The sequence below is a fragment of the Natrix helvetica genome, assembly GCF_964273705.1.
Source record: "Natrix helvetica genome assembly, chromosome: 2".
Lineage (NCBI taxonomy): Eukaryota > Metazoa > Chordata > Lepidosauria > Squamata > Natricidae > Natrix > Natrix helvetica.
The window spans coordinates 268522410-268542706 of NC_138552.1; the positions used below are offsets into that span (position 1 = coordinate 268522410).

Sequence of the window (20297 nt, forward strand, 5' to 3'; positions counted from 1 at the left end):
GGCAGAAGCTGGAACAAGTAATGGGAGCTCACTCCGTTATGCGGCACTAGGGATTCGAACCACTGAACTGCCGACCTTCTGATCAGCAAACTCAGCATCTTAGCCACTGAGCCACCGTGTCCCAGTAAGAGAACTAGGTATGTCTAGCATATTGAAGAGAAGGATTAGGGGTGACCTGATAGCTGCCTTGAAGAGCTGTCCCCGAGAAGAGGGAGTTAATTTATTGTCCAAAGCACCTGAGGGGCAGGACAAGAAATAATAGGTGGAAGATCATTAAAGAGAGATCCTACCTAGAACTAAGGAGAAATTTCCTGACAGTGAGAACAATCAATCAGTGGAACGACTTAAGAAGTTATGAGTGCTCCATCACTAGAGGCTTTTAAGAAGAGACTGGACAGCCACTTGTCCAGAATGATATAGGGTCACCTCTTCAAGCTGTAGTTGGACTAGAAGACCTACAATGTCCCTTCAAATGCTGTTATTCTGTTTATAATCTATGGAGCTAAGTGGTGGTGGTTGATTTAACTCTTTCCCACATGCTGCTACTATGATCTAGCCAATCCAGCAGTCATCACCAGAAATGATGAAGGGAATCCTTCATCATTTAAGAATTCATGATGAATCCTTCAAATTATGCAAGTTGCACATACTTATGTTTGAATTAAAGTAACATTGAGCTGTGAAATGCGCAATCCCATGTGCTTTCTTAGCAAACAGCCACATCAGCTCTCATTTGCCGATGCTTATACATCAATATATTATTAACCTGCACAAAAGCATCTGTTAAATGTGCATTGCAATTGCTCTGTGGCTGGAATCAGTTATATGTTCTATTCCCCTTTGAAGGTCAAACAGTTTATTGAGATAATTAGACATTTTTGACTTTCTTAAATGCTTTCAGTGGCTCTTTTGTTTAAAAGTTGACAATTATTCACCACAGTCTCTTGGAGATGGGTTTACCATTGGTATTTGTGGTGGACAGCCTCTGGAGGAGGAAGGTCACAGGTTTGGTTAGCAGCAGCACCAGATAGAGCTCAGAAATTTGTCTGAAATCCTACAGAATTATTGGTAGGCAGCATAGAACAAATTTTACATTGTCCCTGAAATGAAAGTTCAAACAAAGCTGGTGCCAACAAATCTGAGCTGAATGGTTTGATGAACAGAGCTTGCAGGAGGGCTAATAAATATAATTCTGGTGGCTGCTATTAAAATGAATATTGATTTCCAATCTGATGTTAATCTACCCCATTAATTCTTCTTCTTCACATATGGCTTTTCAGTTCCAAAGTCATTGTCGAGTAGTTCAGTTGACATTTCTCATGCTTTCTAAAAGGACAACTTTCATGCACCTAATTGTAGCCGGCAGTGAAACCTAGTTGTACAGGGAGTCCTCAACTTACAACAGTTCATGTAGTGACTGTTCGAAATGACAAGAGCACTGAAAAAAGTGACTTATGACCGTTTTTCACACTTGCGACCGTTGCAGCATCCCCATGGTCACGTGCCGCACCCATAATGCAATGCGCGACCCCCAGTGTGCATGCGCACACTACAGGTGCTCCCCCCATTTTTACATCTTTTTTCGCCCTCCCCAGGCTCCAGAGGCATTATAGGAGCCTGGGGAGGGTGAAAACAGCTTCCCCCGCCCCCCTCGGATGCCCTCCGGAGGTGTCAGGGAAGCCTCCAGACGGTCCCTGACGCCTTCGGAATGCTTAAAACGACCCTCCGAGCAAACCGGAAGTCAGCAAATGGCCCATTTCCAGTCTCTGGAGGGCCTCCAGGGGGGCAGGGGTAGGCCGTTTTCACCTTCCCCAGGCTCCTAGAAAGCGTCTGGAGAGCCTGGGGAGGAAAATAAATGGAGGGTGCACATATGGGGGGCACACGTGTATGCACGGGGGGTCACATGCGCATTCACGGGGGGTTGCACGCATAGGTGCGGGGAGGGTGCATAGAATTATGGGTGTGGGCACGCCCACGCAGGACCCTCCCGTGCTCCCTCCGCTTTTGGCACGCGATGGCAAAAAGGTTAGCCATCACTGATCTAAGCCTTAGTAGTTATATTGCCAAGGCCAAATCCACTATTAAAGGCCCTTCTTCTAAGATCACCAAATGATGACTTATACTTAACCCTTAACCTAGGGTTCAAAATATTGTGTAGATGTATTAGTATTAGTATGTAATATGTAAGGGACACGGTGGCTAAGACGCTAAGGTTGTCAATCAGAAAGGTTGGCAGTTCAGCGGTTTGAATCCCTAGTGCTGTGTAATGGAGTGAGCTCCCGTTACTTGTCCCAGCTTCTGCCAACCTACCAGTTCGAAAGCATGTAAAAAATGCAAGTAGAAAAATAGGAACCACCTTTTGTGGGAAGGTAACAGCGTTCCGTGCGCCTTTGGTGTTTAGTTGTGCTGGCCAAATGACCACAGAGACGTCTTTGGACAGCGCTGGCTCTTCGGCTTTGAAACGGAGATGACCACCGCCTCCTAGAGTCAGGAACGACTAGCACATATGTGCGAGGGGAACCTTTACCTTTATGTGAACAGAGAAAAATGTGAGTTTCAAAAGAGTCTTGTTTGTAAGGAGAGGACTGTCTGATTCCCCAGGTTTTTGTCACAATAAATCAATATATTAGAAGTCTTTCTTGATTGGCTTTAACTGAGTGGATTACAATGCTGTCCTTATATAATGGCTCAAGACGCAGAAGTTTGTTTAAGGTTAACAATCTCCTCTTAACTCTCTCTTCTTTTCTCTCAAGTGCTGATGGAGAGTTTGCTGTCACCCATATGATAAAGGCTCACCTTTTCTCTAACGGCAGCGTGAAGTGGGTGCCACCAGCCATCTATAAGAGTTCCTGCAGCATTGATGTAACCTTCTTCCCCTTTGATCAACAGAACTGCAAAATGAAATTTGGTTCATGGACTTATGACAAGGCCAAGATTGACTTGGAGAGCATGGAGCACCATGTCGACCTTAAGGATTACTGGGAAAGTGGGGAATGGGCCATTATCAGTGCGGTGGGCACTTATAATACCAAGAAATATGATTGTTGCAGTGAGATCTACCCTGATATCACTTATAGCTTCATCATCCGCCGTTTGCCTCTCTTCTACACCATTAATCTCATTATCCCTTGCCTTCTAATTTCCTGTTTGACCGTGTTGGTCTTCTACCTGCCATCCGACTGTGGTGAGAAGATCACCCTGTGCATCTCTGTCCTTCTGTCCCTCACTGTCTTTCTCCTACTTATCACTGAAATCATCCCATCCACTTCCTTAGTTATCCCCCTGATTGGCGAATATTTGCTTTTCACCATGATCTTCGTCACCCTCTCCATTGTCATCACAGTCTTCGTTCTCAACGTCCATCATCGCTCACCCAGTACTCACAAGATGCCACACTGGGTCCAGAATGTTTTTCTGGATTTCATTCCCCGTTGGCTCTTCATGAAACGCCCTTCTGTAATAGCTTCAGGGTTGAGGGTGGCCAGTGAAGAGGTCATTGCACAATATGACATGCCCCCGGCGAATCTCAGCACTTCACGGTGTTGGCTGGAAACAGACGTAGATGATAGGTGGGATGAGGAAGAGGAGAATCAGGAAGAGATGATTCAGGCTGGCCGACTACCCCTGCAAAGCATTTCTCACCACCAATGCCTTCAATATCGCTACACCAGTGCTCAACATCTGGGAAGAAAATTTGTGGAACTGGTTCATCACCCAGCCACTATCAAAACAGAAAGTTCAGCTTCATCTGAGCAGGGCATCCGGCTGTCTCCAAGCATCTTGAAGGCACTGGAGGGGGTGCACTTCATAGCAAATCACCTGCGGGCTGAGGATGCAGATTTCTCGGTGAGTTGCTAAGTCTGAGATACTAAAAACTGTTTTTTGGGATTACAACTTTGGTCTACTCAGTCCATCTTTTTTTTTTTTCATATATCCCCAACCCTGAGGAATATTGCCCAGTTTCAATTTAAATTGTGTGGAATCACTTACACTATATTGCCAAAAGTATTCGCCCACCCATCCAAATAATCAGAATCAGGTGTTCCAATCACTTCCATGGCCACAGGTGTATAAAATCAAGTACCTAGGCATGCAGACTGTTTTTACAAACATTCGTGAAAGAATGGGTCGCTCTCAAGAGCTCAGTGAATTCCAGCGTGGAATTGTGATAGGATGCCACCTGTGCAACACTCCAGTCGTGAAATTTCCTCACTCCTAAATATTCCACAGTCAACTTTCAGCTGTATTATAAGAACATGGAAGTGTTTGGGAATGACAGCAACTCAGCCACGAAGTGGTAGTCACGTAAACTCGTCCAACAACAGTGTGTGACCTCACAAATGTGCTTCTGGAAGAATGGTCGAAAATTCCCATAAACACACTCCTAAACCTTGTGGACAGCCTTCCCAGAAGAGTTGAAGCTGTTATAGCTGCAAAGGGTGGACCGACGTCATATTGAACCCTATGGATTAGGAATGGGATGTCACTTACAGTAAGTTCATATGCAAGTAAAGGCAGGTGAGCGAATACTTTGGGCAATATAGTGTAAATTCAGTAGCCTGAAGATCTGTCTGCAGGAGTGTTCTTATCCCTTAGACCAAGAACCTAAGATGCAGTTAGAATCTAGATCTAAGAGAGAAATCAGCCTAGAAGGATAGGAAAAGGTAGAAGGTAGATAACCTTTTGTGAAAAAAGGGGAGCAGGAAGGAATATAATCTGAATTAGTGCAAAATCACAAATCACAATATTAACACAGTAATTCAAGGATAAATATTTTCACAAAGCTCTCCCACTTCAACCCACAATGTATCTTTTGCTTTTGCTGACTCATTTAACTTATTCTACAGTATTTTTATTTGCGCATAAGATCAATTAGGTTTAATGGGCTTATGCTGATTCAGCCTGCATTGGACTGCACTGTTAATTTATGATTCCATTGTCTGCCAGATATGGCATGCAGTCTTCGTTTTAACCTTAGGAGCTCCTTCCAGCTGAAACTTCACTGGAATTTTACAAGATGTTCCTTTCTTTTCAGAAAGAATCAACAAATTGAAGTGACCCATTTCATTGAGAAAGGGCTTTCAGGCCACCTGAAAATGTGTGTGTGTGTGTGAGAGAGAGAGGGGGGGGGAGAGAGAGAGACTGGTGGACTCATTCAGTTATATGATAAATATAACTTTTTTGTTTCCACCCAGCTTTTTGAAGGAAGGAAATACCTTAGCTAGGGTTTTTCTTAATACTGATTTATGAAAGAGACCCGAGGCTCTTAACAGCCTGATCCAGTTACTCACCTATAACTGGAAGCAACAACAACAACAACAACAACAATACAACTCTGTAGCATCTTCTCCTAGCTCTAGTTACCGGGCACTCCAACCTTGGTAACTTTAAGACTTGTGGACTTCAGTTCCCAGAATTCCCCAGCCTGCATTCTGGAAGTTGAAATCCACAAGGTTTGAAGTTGCCAAAGTTGGAGACCCCTCCTCCCAAGGCTGGAGACCCCTGCAAGACCCCACTTAAAGTTGCCAAGGTTGGAGACCCCCGCAAGTAGTTTAGAGGTATGCAGTAGCAGTCCTTTTTCCTTCTGATAAGATAAAAACTGAAGCGTCAGTTTTATGATTTAAAGGTGAGTTTTATTAACTGTAAGAAAAAGAAAATAGCTAAATGTTCAATTGTATCTGGATAGAAAAGGCATTTTAGTGAGGATAAAAATGCCGCCAGTAGCTTAAAAGTCTCTCCTCTTAAACAGACAAAGCGGAATGAAGGTGAGGTGGCATAGGCAGATATAAAAGTGGAGTATCAGGAACCAAGAATTGACCTCATCAAATTGTTTCTAATCATCTTGGAAGTCTGCTGGATGCAAAGGATGGTATCCTTGCCCTGAAGAGGCTCATCTTCATAACCTTCAGTTATGGCATAAACATGCCTCCTAACTAGGAGTGGGCTTCAAAAAATTCAGCAACAGGTTCTCTGCCCAGTTGCTGGGTGGGCATGGCCATAGTGGGTATGGCCTAGTCGGCCTCCTGTACCATGGTGGGGGGTGGGGGGGCGTTTTCACCTTCCGCAGGCTCCGGAGGCTTTCCTCAAGCCTCTGGGAGGGAGAACACTGCCTCCCTGGGCTCCAGAAGCCCTCCAGAGCCTGGAAACAGGCCCATTTCTGCCCTTCTGGAACTTCCAGGAGGCCCATTTTCCCCCCTTCCCTAGCCTCTGTGTGGGCCCTGCACTTACCTGGCATCCAAAACAGGCTGCATGGAGACTCCTGGGATGGGCGGGGTGGGGTGGGAGGGGTGAGGCAGGGTGGGTGAGTCGGTGGGGCCAGCCAAGGGTGGATTTTGGAGGTTCTCTGAACCAGCCATAATGTAGGCTATGGGTTCTCCCAAACCTGGGTGAACCCATAGCAGTCCACCCCTGCTCCTAACCATTTTTAAATATCATGCCCTCCTGGTGCTGTTTTTGCCTTATCTCCAGCCCACATCAGCAGTAGTTTAAATTTGTCCTAAGGGATTCTAGTTTTGAAGTGGTGTTTGCCTTCCTTCCCCAACACGTTGCTATGGACACATATTAGGATAGGTCACACTCAGAGCCAATGTGGTCAGTGATGTTTTCGGTGACTGGGATCGGCCACCCACCATTGTCCGCTTTGTCTGGCGTCACCACACCTCTCTCCTTCAACCTTTAGGCATTTTCCTCCATTATTCTGCTTTTGCCTTGAGGACAGCTTGGAAACTTCCCAGCTAGTGGGCTTACCCAGGCAAAGCCACAATCCAGTTTAGCCATCTCTCTATTTTTATTGCTACGAAGTCAGCAACGTCATCAATTAAGAAAAAGAAGAGGAAAAATGTTGGCGTGAAAGAGGGTGTATGAAGATTTCCTCTCTTGTCCTACCGTTTCAGACCATAAGTTCTCCCCTCTTTCACTTGCCATTCAATACAATACAATACAATACAATACAATACAATACAATACAATACAATACAATACAATACAATAGTAGAGTTGGAAGGGACCTTGGAGGTCTTCTAGTCCAACCCCCTGCCTAGGCAGGAAACCCTATACTGTTTCAGACAAATGGCTATCCAACATCTTCTTAAAGACTTCCAGTGTTGGGGCATTCACAACTTCTGGAGGCAAGCTGTTCCACTGATTAATTGTTCTAACTCTCAGGAAATTTCTCCTCAGTTCTAAGTTGCTTCTCTCCTTGATTAGTTTCCACCCATTGCTTCTTGTTCTACCCTCAGGTGCCTTGAAGAATAGTTTCCTCACAGTGTTGCCCACTTCTGGAAGCCCAGTAACACATGGAAACTCTAGTTTTTACCAGGAGGTTTCTGCCACCTCATAGATCATGTGTGGTGGTGGGAAGACTGACTTGTAAAGCAACACACACACAGAGACACACACACATGCTCCTTCATACTCTCCAGCTCTCTAGCTAGCAAATGACATTGAGAACAAGAATCCAACTGGCTTACTGATACAATCCCGCTCACCCCCAAACAACCTGGCTATTTTGGGGCTTGTTAGACACTCTTTGAATGCATATTCACACCTGCACCTTATTGCTTAGGCCAGGGGTGTCCAAACATGGCAACTTTAAGACTTGTGGACTTCAACTCCCAGAATTCTGGGAGTTGAAGTCCACAAGTCTTAAAGTTGCCAAGTTTAGACACCCCTGGCTTAGGCAATGACAGGAAGTACAGAAATGGACTTCCTTTTGTGTACACAGACACACCGCATTAAGGAATAGCTTATCCTGCCAACTAGTTATTGTGGAAGGCCTCTGGAGACCAGGCTGCTGAAAAAAGATGTGACGCCACAAATGAAGGTGGTTGGAAGCTATATTGCAGTGTTTTACTGCCTTGCCTTTATTAGAGCTATTGTTGGACTGTGAATATCTTAGAGTTGACTGAAACTGAGGCAATGTAAAGCCTCATCAATCGATCAGTCAAGCAATAAAACTTGGAGGGCGGTTAAACTTTCTGTTCCAGGGACATATCTACCTTTGCCCAAAGTTGTCTCATTACAAATTAAGACGTAGCATCAGCATTGGTAAGATGTTTTCCAAGCTGCAGGTAATGCTCAGTGGGAAGAGAATTAAAGCCAACAGAATCCAGAACGTACTTTCTCTCATTTGCGTGTCATTAAAAGACCTTGAGGCAGAACAGTTAATATGGCAGTGCCATATCTGCTACCGTATTTTTCTAGAGGCTGGAGGATTACACATTCACAATTGTGGTAGAAACCTCTCAACCGATCACAGTGGTTAGTATCACGCGTAGGCCATAATTCTCCAATATCATGGGTCCAGATTGATCTGCCCATAGGAACCCCATCCCTGAAATGTCTTCCTGGGCAAGGTTCACTCTTTTAGCCTGGGGGACATATTGTGATTTTACACTCTGCCTGAGAGACAGGGCTGGTAACGGTCCAGAGAGGAAATATAGCTGGTTTGTCCCTTCATTCCTCTCTGAACACCCAATATACAAGAGTAGGGACAGAGATCTATATGGCATGTGGCACTTGTTTTAGCTCTCTCTCTCTCTCTTTTAAAAGAAGCCCTCCTATTTCAGGTTCACCCAATTTAGATGGCACTGTGGGCTCCAAATGAAGTGTTATACATCTCCCCACTGTTTGCCAAAATCTTTCCCAGGCAATTTTGTTTTTTATGAATGAAGGAGAATAAACTGTACTGTGTCCCAGGATTAGTAGTGGGTTTCGGCTCCTGTTGCAACTGGTACGCTGTAACGGGAACCGGGCGTGCACCATGGCCATGCGCGCTAGGCACGCATGTGCACCCACCACCTGCAATGCTCCAGCTGTTCGGCGGCGTTGCACAGACGCCGTACGCTGCACATGCATGCAAAGATAACCCATTTCCTTCAAATACAGGTAAGGAACGAGGGCAGGTGGGTGGGCCCTCCAAAGCACCATTCCGGTACGCTCACTGCTGCTTCCGACAGGCACCGGTACGCGTGTAATGGGGCATACCGCCTGCAACCCACCACTGCTCAGGATAATGTTGCAGGATCCAATCTGGACCGGGACCAGAGATTTTGTCTTCTGAGCTTTCAGACTCATGCTGGAGCCCATCTTCAGAGAACTTCTCTCTAGCCAGAGAAGTTAGGCTAGAGAGAAGTTCCCTGAAGATGGCCTCCAGCATGTATCCGAAAGCTTGGAAGATTTTGTTTTCCTCAATCCAAGTCTCCCAACTCTGAAGGAACCTAACTAACTGAATAGTTTCATCCAGCACATTGGATTTTCTACTCTATTCTCTGTAAAGATGCCATATCTGGAATACCAAAATTTTCACAGTAGAAAACTATGGGTTACCATTGCTGCTCTCCAGTGCTCACCTGGATTTTTTCAGCCGAATTCTGTTAGTTTTACTTTCTATCTATTTTAACTCTGATGGATAATTATTATATGGTATGGCACATTGATACTTACTACACCTACTTGCTTACTTAACCTGAGCTACAGTGGCACAGTGGTTAGAATGCAGTACTGCAGGTTACTTCTGCTGGCTGCCTGCAGTTTGGCAGTTCAAATCTCACCAGGCTCAAGATTGACTCGGCCTTCCATCCTTCCGAGGTGGGTAAAATGAGGACCCAGATTGTTGGGGGCCATAGGCTGACTCTGTAAACTGCTTAGAGAGGGCTGTAAAGCACTGTGAAGTGCTTTTGCTATTGCTAACCTACTGCACTGGGACTAAGTTATTGAAGCATTTGTGGTATGTTTTTTAAGTTTTCCCATTCCAATCATGATGAATTCCTGTTAACTTGGTAATCAGTCGCCCTGGTTATGATTTTTCATTTGTTGCAGGTCAAAGAAGATTGGAAATATGTTGCCATGGTGATTGACCGCATCTTCCTCTGGATGTTTATCTTTGTCTGTTTGCTGGGGACAATTGGACTTTTCCTTCCTCCATTTCTGGCAGGCATGATCTAGCATTGATATGCAGGATGAAGACCCTGCCTTTAAATATATCAACATCACCAGATAGTCTCCACAAAAATGCCACCCAATCTTCCATTCAACTTCCTAAAGAAGCCAATAGCAGGATTATCCTGCGCAACAAACAGTGTTTGTTGCCCAGGAATTATTAACATCATATAAAACCCCCCAAAACATAAACAAAGAATTATAATGCAAACTTGAACAAAAAACAATAATGCAAACTTAAACTTGAGGTTTTGTGTATCCGTTTTACATTATTTTTGTTTTGCCCAAAATCAAGAGAAAATCATGCCATTATTCAGCAATATGATGTGGGGCAGCTCCGTGGGGCACAAAATGGGCTCGTGAGCCACATATAGTGCAGTGGCCAGAAATTCTTGATGCTGTGGCTCATTAAGCTTGTCTGCTGTTATTCCAGAAATGCCAAGGGAAAAGTTAAAAAGCTGATTGCAGTCAGAAAATGTCACCATGTGAGCTAGAATAATTTCCAAACTGGGAAAGTGCTTTGATTTCACAAAGTCTCTTTGTTACCTGCTATTGAAGCAGCATTTAAATCCTTGTGTTACAAAAATGTGCTGGGGAGTCTCTGTGTTGAGGATTTATAAATTATGAGAATTTCTAGAGATGCATGGAAAATATTTATTATGCAATCATTTGGTTTATACCTCATCTTCCTGCTCTGGCAAGCAGTCAGGTGGATAATAAATTTTCTATTAAGGGTCTTAAAGTAAGAAATGTTATTAAGATAGTAGCTAGTCATCCATACCCTCTGAGAACTTAATGAAAGTAAAAAAAAATCTTTCCAACTTATTGCATCCTGGGTTCTCTTCCTCTATTAGGGCACAGCAATGTCTTCCAGTGTGATTTTTGTTGAATATATTGGATTGCAACTCCGATCAAAGGTTGTGCTGGCTGGGGATGATGGGAGTTGTAAGATGGTGCATTTGGAGGGCACCACATTGGAGAGGGTATGAACAGCAGTGGGATTCACTTAGGTTTACCACTGGTTCGGAACTGTGAGCACATGCACACCTTCCTCGCATGTGTGTGGCCTTTTGCGCATGCCCTTTGCTTGCATGCGGCATTGAAAACGAGGCTACATAGGAAGTTTTGGAGCCAGGATGAGTGGGTGGGTGAGCGCACCCGCAGTTCGCCGCTACTGGTTTGGGCAAACTGGTCCGAACCGGCTGAATACCACATCTGGGTATATATTTAAAACAAGCTTGGTTTTCAGTGTCTCTAATTCATGCCTTGGTTATTTGCTACCTTCATGCACGAAAATTAGCTGATCCATTCATTAGTGCAGTTTTTCAGTTAGGAGGCCTATTGGATGTGGCCAATTTTTTGTCAATGAAACACAGAGGCTTCAGGTGTGCAATCTCCTATTTAAGTCACACCAGCGTTGTCTTCTCCTAGGATGTTAAGAGACAAAGATGTTAAGAGACAAAGGCTTCCTCTTGTTTTTTACACTCATCTCTTTTAAATCTGAGGGTACAAGAACAAAGTTTTAAAACCTGGTTTTCAGAATATCATATTTTGCCCTTCAAAAAAATCTATGAGCATGAGAAATGCAAATAGTTGGTCATATAGAAAATGGAGTAACTCTTGAATAGCATAGAGACTTTTTAGAGTTTCCACTTTGAACTGCAAGCAAAAAAATGTTTGCAAATATCGTAGGATGGGTGGATGGAGGAGTGGTGCGGTGGCCTAGAGGTGGAGCTTTCACCTCAGAATCAGGAGGCTGTGAGTTCAATCCTAGGTAGAGGCAAATATTTCTCTCTCTGGGCACAATGAGAATATATCTGCTGAATAAAACTCTGCATTGGTGACAGGAAAGGCATCTGGCCAGTAAACACTCAGCTCCATTCAATTGCCCAGACTCCATCCCACAAGGGATTATGGGGTCATTAAAAGAAGATGACAGGAGGAGGAGCCAACGTCACGATGATACGGACGTGCGGTCTCGATGCTCTGAGAAGGCAGGCAATACTTTTGCCTCTGGGTGGTCCAATCAGACCTAAACCGTCCCGCAGAGATGGTGAACAGGAAGAATGCTGATCTCAGGGACATCGCAAAGTCCCTGATCGATGCAAGAGAAGTTCTTCAAGCCGGCAACAAAAAATCCAGCCATTAGGCTGATAAAGTTGGGGCAGCTCCAAAACGGAAGGATACGGAAAGAGAAAGTGCTTCCAGCTGGTGATGAATTTTTACCGTTTTAAAAGAGACTGCCTATAAAAAACTTAAAATTAATTTAAATTGGAGAACAGAAGAAATAAGTGGCGGAATTAAGTTTGGAATGGTTTTGGACAGTGGGTTATCTTACTTCTTAAATGCTATTTTCATGGATGGAATTTATGCCAGCCTTTTAAAATGAATGGATTAAGTTTTCTTCTATTTTTTTCTTTTATTACTCTGTAACCTATGGACTAAAATCCTCCTCTTTCATTACTGTGGGTGTTCTTCTAACTCATTCAAGAATCGGACTTTTTTTAAAAACTTGAAATACAAAAAAGATAGAAAAAGAAAGAAAGAAAATTGCAACAATAACACTGCTACTTGGAGGCTGGAGGTTTGTGTATTGGAAACAAAACACTCTTACTTTTCTCACTGATTATCTTGGCTTGGCACTCCAAGGTTTCACTGCTTGTTTATAGAGAGTGATAAGAAGAAAAGCATACAGATGTCCCTTTGAAGTATATATTTGACCAGAGAAAAGTGAAAATAAAACTTTATTGTGAATCTATGCTTAATCTTGTTAAAACCTTCCAATCTAGAGCAGCAGTGTTTGTTAGCTTGAGATAATGGCACAATTTCAACAGGAGAAAGAAGTTTTAAACCTGCAAAAGATATTCTTAGAAATACAGAAATTATCAAACACATTTGAGAGGATAGTGAAGAAGCTGGAAGACTTAGAGCATCTAACAGTAAAATATGATGAAGAAGTTGGAGATGTTTATCAAGTGGAAAAAGTGGTGGTTAGAATCCTAAAAATTGAAGAGGAAAATGACTATAAAGAAATTAAATTTGCTGATATTTATGGTGATTGGTTTGTCTCTGAAAATGGAAAGAGTGGAATATTGAAAGAGGAAATAAATGGAGAGGAACTCTACCCCAGATGGCAAGACACAGAAGAAGAAAAACCAAAAGAATTTATGGATTTAAAGAGAGAAATTTTATTAGCAACATTATTGATAACACTACTGACAATCAAAGATAAGCTGATTAAGGAAACAGAAGAAGGGCATCGAAATTACATGAGAGACTTTATAAGCAAGGAGTTGCTAAGAGGAGTCCATACAAATATGATTAAGGAGATGATTAGAGGACTGACACCACAAATGGCAGAAGACATGAGACTGTTTTGCTACTGGAAAGATACAGATTGATAGATGGAAGAGTATAATTTAAAACTAGTTAAACTTAGTGAAATTTAGTGCCAATAGATATAGTTAAATAAATAATTGATAATGATAATAATGTATACAGTGTGTAGTGTTATGATAAGTAATAATTGGATATGAATATTGAATGGTACCCATGAAAGGAAGATTAGAAATCCTTTTGGATTATATATAAAGGTTAATAAAAAAGAATTAAGTTAGATTCAGTTAAGTCTTGATTATTAGGGGGGGAAATGTTACGATACAGGATATAGTCAAATAAAGGAGGGATAATGATAACAACGTATGTATGTATGTGTACAACATAAGTAAACAGTGATTTGGAAAGGAGGATTATAAAATTTTGTTATTAAATATTATGGATGTTTAGCTAGAATAGGACATAAGGATTCAATGTTATTGGAGAATTTAAGAAATAGTAAATGAAATGCCAGTATGTGGTTATGTATTAAATCTTGGTATATTTTATGATGAAGGACGTTTAAACAATTATAGTCAAATGAAAATGGAGGTATGATGATGTTATTATGTATAAATATTTGAGTTAAAATACTTGAGTTAATATGAATTATGCTTGATGACGGTAGAAGAGATGCACGAAAGCCTTTTGTAACCGGCTGATACACTTTCTATAGTGTAAAGAAGGAAGATTTTATATGTTGTGTTTGTTTTGAAAATAAAAAAAAATATTAAAAAAAGAAGAAGATGATAGGATGGGTGGATGGGTGGATGGATGGAACACCCTTCTTTTTGGCTAGTGGCAATTGATTTTCTCTTTGCTGTGGTTCCTTCTCCTGACAAACTGTCATCCTTGATGGCTTACCAGAAGTCTTACTATCAGCAGCCTCAACTCCTCTTTGTCAGGCAAAGTGGGTAGATTCATAGAGGACAAAGACAAGCCGAGTGTGTGTGTCACCTGTGATGGTTTTGAGCCAACCACTGATCATAGAAAGTTTTCAAATCGTTTTACTGATTCATCACAGTATGGGGGCTAGGATAACATCTTTGCAATCTGATTTTTAAAATGTTGCTTTTTACAAAACTTCAGAAAGTGGAATTGCTATTTTTGATTGAGAATCCTGTCCTACTCTCCAGTTTGGTGAGTAATCTTGTTTCTGTATCAACATTTTCACTTGGATTGTGTACTTGGTGGCACAACCCACCTCCCTTGATGAAATGCAAGCACATGGGTATCCATACAGCCAATTTAGTCACTTTTTGGGCCTGGTTCATCTCTAAGATTAAGTCATAATGCAGGGGCAGGCAATGATTTTGGAGCCACTTTAAAAGATTAAAAGGGCAATGGGTATAGGTGAACAGGGACTACATGTCATTAAAATCAACACAGTCAAGTGTTTTGCTTGTTTTAGGAACTGTAAATGTTATTCCTTTAATACTTTCCACCCTGGCAAACTTGGAAAAATGCTCAGGGTTTTTTCTTTTTAACAGGTGATTAAGTCATTGATTTCGCTTTTTAAAACCCCCTCAAGTATTGGAAAAATGCCCACAAACTACCCATCGTGCAGAGTAACAGTAAGACTCAATAATTTGCCAAAGGGTTTCCAACAGCAAGTGAATATACAACATTTTTTAAAATACCCAGCCTAGTCAACCTTGTTTTAATTGTTTCCGCCTCGCCTTTACATTTTTTTTACATGAAAATGTAATTGACCCTTAATTATCATCATTTGTATTTTTGTGCGGTTTTGCTATGTGCTTTGAGAATTTTGCATTGGAGTCATACATAAAGCACAAACACAGCCTTGCATTTTGGCTGGAATACAATGTATGGGCTTCAGAAAAGTTTGAGACAACTTGAATTTGAGACACCTTGAGACTATTAATGCTGGCTCGATGAATAACCAAAAACATGCATATGCTGTAATTTTCTGAATCTTGTGAATATAGCGAAGTATCATAAGCAGTCTACATATGAGAAATTTTTAAAGAGAAGAAGCTTGGCTCTGTCAATAGAGCGGAAGTTGTAAAAAGCTGAAGCACCAAGAAAATTTATGTGGAGTGACCACTACATTACTGTAATCGTAGTTATTTTACTATTGCATCAGTGGTGGGTTTCAAATTTTTTTAGAACCTCTTCTGTAGGTGTGGCCTGCTTTGTGGGAGTGGCTTGCCGGCCATGTGACCGAGTGGGAGTGGCTTGGCAGTCATGTGACTGGGTGGGCATAGCCAACTTGTAAAATGTGGTGAAACTCACTTAACAACGCTCTTGCTTAGCAACCAAAATGTTGGCTCAGAAACTCTGGCGTTTGAAGTACGCAAGTCTTAAAGCTGTCAAGTTTCAAGACCCTTGCACCCCTAGCCCTTTAGAAAAAAAGACCCAGGGGTGTTCAAACTTGACAGCTTTAAGACTTTAAGGTTTAGATAGGACTCTTAGAGGCGGGCGGGGCGATTGGTGAGCCAGCCATCAGTGAGCTGTGGGCGGGGCAAGCGTGGTGCGGATGGGCAGGGGGAGGGAGCTGGAACTGGTTCTAAACGACACGGTAGATTTGTGGAACCTCTTCTATAGAAGAAGTTAGAGCTGTCAGGAACCAACCCCTGTACTGCATATAGATGACATGAGTTTGACACCCCTGATCTATGGCTCTCCAGGTTGCAGTCAGGGAGTCCTCCCAGCTGTAGAGCATTTTCAACTGTAAAATGTCAGGGACCAAACCTGCAACCTCTATGTCAGGGGTGTCCAACTCGCAGCCCATGGGCCAGATGCATCACGCGCTGGCCACGCCCATCACCGAAGGGGGGGAAAGTCATAATACATCATGTGACGACAACATGACGATGCATGTTTGACACCCCTGCTCTTTGTGCAGATAGTAAAGCATGACACTGCATTATGGCACCACCTCAGATCTTTAGATAAGAACAAAATGATGATGAAGTGATGAAGAAATGGAAGATCAGCCACTGGAGTTTTATATTTAATTTATCTCAGGCAAAATAAACAACATTGCTTTAATTTTCTGGTCAAAACCCACATAGCAAACAAAGTTTTCTAAACTTGTTTTTTTTTTTAAACACATAAAGATAATATGAAGAAGTATGGATAAACTGTGCTGACCTCATGTAGGTTAAGAAATATAAATACCTTGTCAATGTCTTAGGCACCTTTTCCAGCTTCCTCCCTCTCCTCCCCCCATCCCTTCCTCTCCCTCAGGAATGAGATACTTGCATTCAAGACAATAGGATTACAAACACATTAATGGCTTCTAATCCTTCAAAACATGCTTGTTTTCAACAGAAGCATCAATTTTAGTAGCAAAATGTAAGTCCCATATTTATGAGGCATAATACCAATGCTTGCCAGGAAACTTTAATTTCAAATTATAATTCAGTAGCAAATATGGGATCAGATCTGTGTTTGATCTATATTTATAAGGGGAGAGAAGATATGTACAACCCCTCCCCCCCCCAGCTGTACTAATGTCATTTACATCTAAACTTGCAACCTTATACCTAAAAACCCAGAAAGATTGTGGTGGCTACAAGTAACTTTTCAAGTTAACCAGCTTATAATGGCTGAAACACTTCCAACTTCTTAAACCCTGATTTCCCTTCTGTACTTCTTATGGCTTTATACATTTATTTGAATCTGTATAATTGACAGAGAGAGATCTATGTTTTAAACTTGTTCAAAAATTCAATAAATGAGGCTATTAAGGGAAGAAGATTTAGGGAGGGCGCACACATTCAGATAGGGCCATTAAATATATGTTTCTATACAACACAGAAAGATGCACAGTCTCTTCTGAGGAACCAGCATCCCCATGGGAACATCCTCAGTCAAAATAGATGTAGCAAGGCCTAGCAAACACATTCTCCCTCGCTTTTTAGAACCCTTGGCTCAACCAAGAGAAATCTTACATGTCATTTTATTTTATTTTTTGCTTATCCTGAGAACAGTGTAGAGGCTCATAAGCTACCCCACCCATCCCTGCCTGTGATTCCTTTCACCAGTGGGACAAACTGTATCACTTGATGCCAGAGGTACTGTCAAATGAAGCAGAATATATTCGGAAGTCACTTTCTATGATGGGACGACTGGTGCAGATTCAGAGTTCAAAGTTTGGTTGAAAGAATCCTCACCTTGGGACTAGGATCCTCTCGTGCACACAGTGGCCCTTAGCAGCATTGTCCACAGAACATTGGAGGGGAAAAAAAGTCTCTTCCTTGCCCTGAGCATGGCTTCTCCGTTGCTCTCAGAAGACAGACGTGACAAAATCAAAGACACAAGCAGTTTTTGGTGAGGCAGGATGGGGGACAGGATGTGAAAGTTGTGGAGGGATGGTTAAAAAATCCGTAAGTCAGCCCTCTCGATCACTCAAAGGAGACCTTCACAAGGTTGGCTCGCATCTTGGCTTGGTCTACAGCATCCAGGAGATTCTTTGCATCCACAGCCAGAGTATGCGAAGCCGTTAACATCTGGCGCTTGCACTCCTCGCTCAATGAGGTCATAGAATTCTGTTGAGCCAGACGCATCTTGTTGATCAGTTCCGCCAGGTCCTTATTTAGGAGCTTCTGTGTACCCTCAATCTGCCAATGGGAAACACACAGCAATAGGGGCCATTAAATCCAGTATTATTTCAAGGTCAATTTTAACAGGGTGTTTTAAGACAACCCCAATTAACTCTTTTGGAGAGAAAAAAACCATATGATTCCGTATTTATTTGCTTTAAAGGTAAAGGTTCTCCTCGTACATATGTGCTAGTTGCTCCCGAGTTTAGGGGGCGGTGCTCATCCCCATTTCAAAGCCGAAGAGCTAGCGCTGACCAAAGACGTCTCCGTGGTCATGTGGCTGGCGTGACTAAATGCCAAAGGTACACGGAACGCTTCCCACCAAAGCTGGTCCCTATTTTTTACTTGTATTTTTATGTGTTTTCGAACTGCTAGGTTGGCAGAAGCTGGGACAAGTAACGGGAGCTCACTCTGTTATGCGGCACTAGGGATTCGAACCGCTAAACTGCCAACCTTCTGATTGACAAGCTCAGCGTCTTAGCCACTGAGCCACCGCGTCCCTATTTATTTGCCTTAGCTTTTAGTAAAAAAAGTAATACATTCAAAATGCCAAAGGATATTTAATTATATATTTCAAAATAGATTAACAAACAGAACCTCAACTATTAAATACTATCAGCATATTAAAGGCTTCTTCATGCTGAGACAAACGCTGTTGTAAAACTGGCAACTCAGTGTTGTCTATTCTGATAAGCATTAGTTTCACATATGCCATCTAATAGGTCATCTTCTGGTGTTATTACTGACTCTCAGAATAAGCCCTTTCCAAATATTGGACAAAAGGTTTTCTCATTTCTTTAAAGAGATGATACCAAGTATTGAATCTTGGACCTTCTGCAGGTGAAGCAAATTCTTTGCCACTGCCTTTGATCTCTGCTCAGTTCCTGCACTGGTAGATATAGGATTTCAAACAAATTATTCTTATAATTGGCCACAATATCTTGCCAGGAATTAGCCAAGGTTGGAAGGCCCATTTCTAATCCTTCTTGATTTTTAAGAGGGAAAGTTTCACTTAGAAATCAGAAAGATTTACTGTTGATCAAGATTCACCTCAGTGCGTGAGGATGCAGGTAGGGCTGGAAGGATGTCATCCACACTCCCAATGAGTTTTCGGAGAGAAAGACCCACATCCTACAAAAGGAAAAAGTTAGAATGTAATGTGAAAATTCTTCCAGCTATTTTGGTTCATCGCATGAAGGTTTTAACTATATAGGGAACTTGCATGAATGGAAGATGCAGTCTAGAAAATAATTGCCTAGAGGAGTTTTTATTGCAGAATCCTATGAGAACTTTATGAGTTCTGTGAAAGACTAAACAAACAAACAAATAAATATCCTTTAGGACACCATCAGTTTCTTATGACTACAGTTTTGCCTTTTGATTTGGGCTCTAGATTTTTTTTTTGTCATTTGCAGTTATGAGACCTGAATAGATTTTGACACACACACCCCTGCCAAAGTGTATGCCCAGCTTACCTTTGTGGTTTTTCTGAGCTTCTGATAGGCCTCTTATGCTCCACATTGACTTAATGATTCTTCTAACTCAGCTGACTCTATCTGGTACTTCCTAAAGAAATACTAATAAAATGATAATACTGACTTTCTAAATCCTAGCACGCTACTTTGGCAGCTGCCTGCTACTCGGTCTCTACAACTGGATTCTTTGTTCCTTCCTGTTCATTCTGGACTCTCTTATTGTGCGGGCTTAGATTGGTTTCTATTTGAGGACAGGCTCATGTTTGTGTTATACTTTGCACTGCTTTCTTTCCTTTCCATATGCCATTCTGAGAACTTGTTCAGGGTTGGGTCAAATAAAAGAACATACTTTAACAACTAGAATATATCGCTCAGGTGGATGGTTGCTGACTTCATTCTTCAACCGCAGGACAGCCTTCACCAGCCCCATGACATCACTATACACAGGATCATCTGTTCGATCGAGATTGGCTGTGGGAGTCGGCTGTAGGGACATCTGAAAAAGAGGGCACACAGTTACTCTCCAATAAGCATTCCCCAACCCAGAGGCCTTCCTCTTCATTATTACTTATCATTCTTGTTAATCATCCTTTTTACTTATTTTATTACCATGTAATGTAGAGTTTGGATTTTGGAAGGCTTCCAAAGGGACATAAAATAACAATTAGAAATGCAACAGAACATCTACCAGGATGAAGTCTGTATTTCATTTCTAACTGAGATCCATACTACTACGCATAATCAATAACATCCGCCAAGGTTTTTATTTTTTCCCTTTACATGTACAGATTTTTAAGGTTTCTATTGGACTTCCATAAATTCTGAGGTTCCTCCATGCTAATTTCATTTCCTCTGGTAGCTCATTTCAGCACCAGTTTTGTCAGAGTTCATTATGTTTGGGTGAAACACTGGAATTGGCACTTTGCAAGGATTTTTG

At 42.0% G+C, this 20297-nt stretch overlaps 2 protein-coding genes across 9 annotated transcripts in view; one reads left to right on the forward strand and one right to left on the reverse strand.

Moving 5' to 3' along the window:
- CHRNA2 (cholinergic receptor nicotinic alpha 2 subunit) overlaps positions 1 to 10794 on the forward strand; it is a 36475-nt gene extending 25681 nt beyond the window's left edge. For both annotated transcript variants that reach the window (XM_081944834.1, XM_081944835.1), the window contains exons 8-9: positions 2754 to 3846; positions 9820 to 10794. In XM_081944834.1, the coding sequence (XP_081800960.1) occupies positions 2754 to 3846; positions 9820 to 9945 (1219 nt within the window). In that variant the 3' untranslated portion in view covers positions 9946 to 10794. The remainder of the gene's footprint in view (positions 1 to 2753; positions 3847 to 9819) is intronic.
- A 5484-nt stretch (positions 10795 to 16278) lies between these two features.
- The window catches only part of PTK2B (protein tyrosine kinase 2 beta), a 115248-nt gene continuing 111229 nt past the window's right edge, over positions 16279 to 20297 (reverse strand). For all 7 annotated transcript variants that reach the window (XM_081944297.1, XM_081944296.1, XM_081944301.1 and 4 more), the window contains 3 exons: positions 19710 to 19856; positions 18936 to 19016; positions 16279 to 17903 (listed from right to left, as the gene is read on the reverse strand). In XM_081944297.1, coding sequence (XP_081800423.1) covers positions 17688 to 17903; positions 18936 to 19016; positions 19710 to 19856 — 444 coding nt within the window. In that variant the 3' untranslated portion in view covers positions 16279 to 17687. The remainder of the gene's footprint in view (positions 17904 to 18935; positions 19017 to 19709; positions 19857 to 20297) is intronic.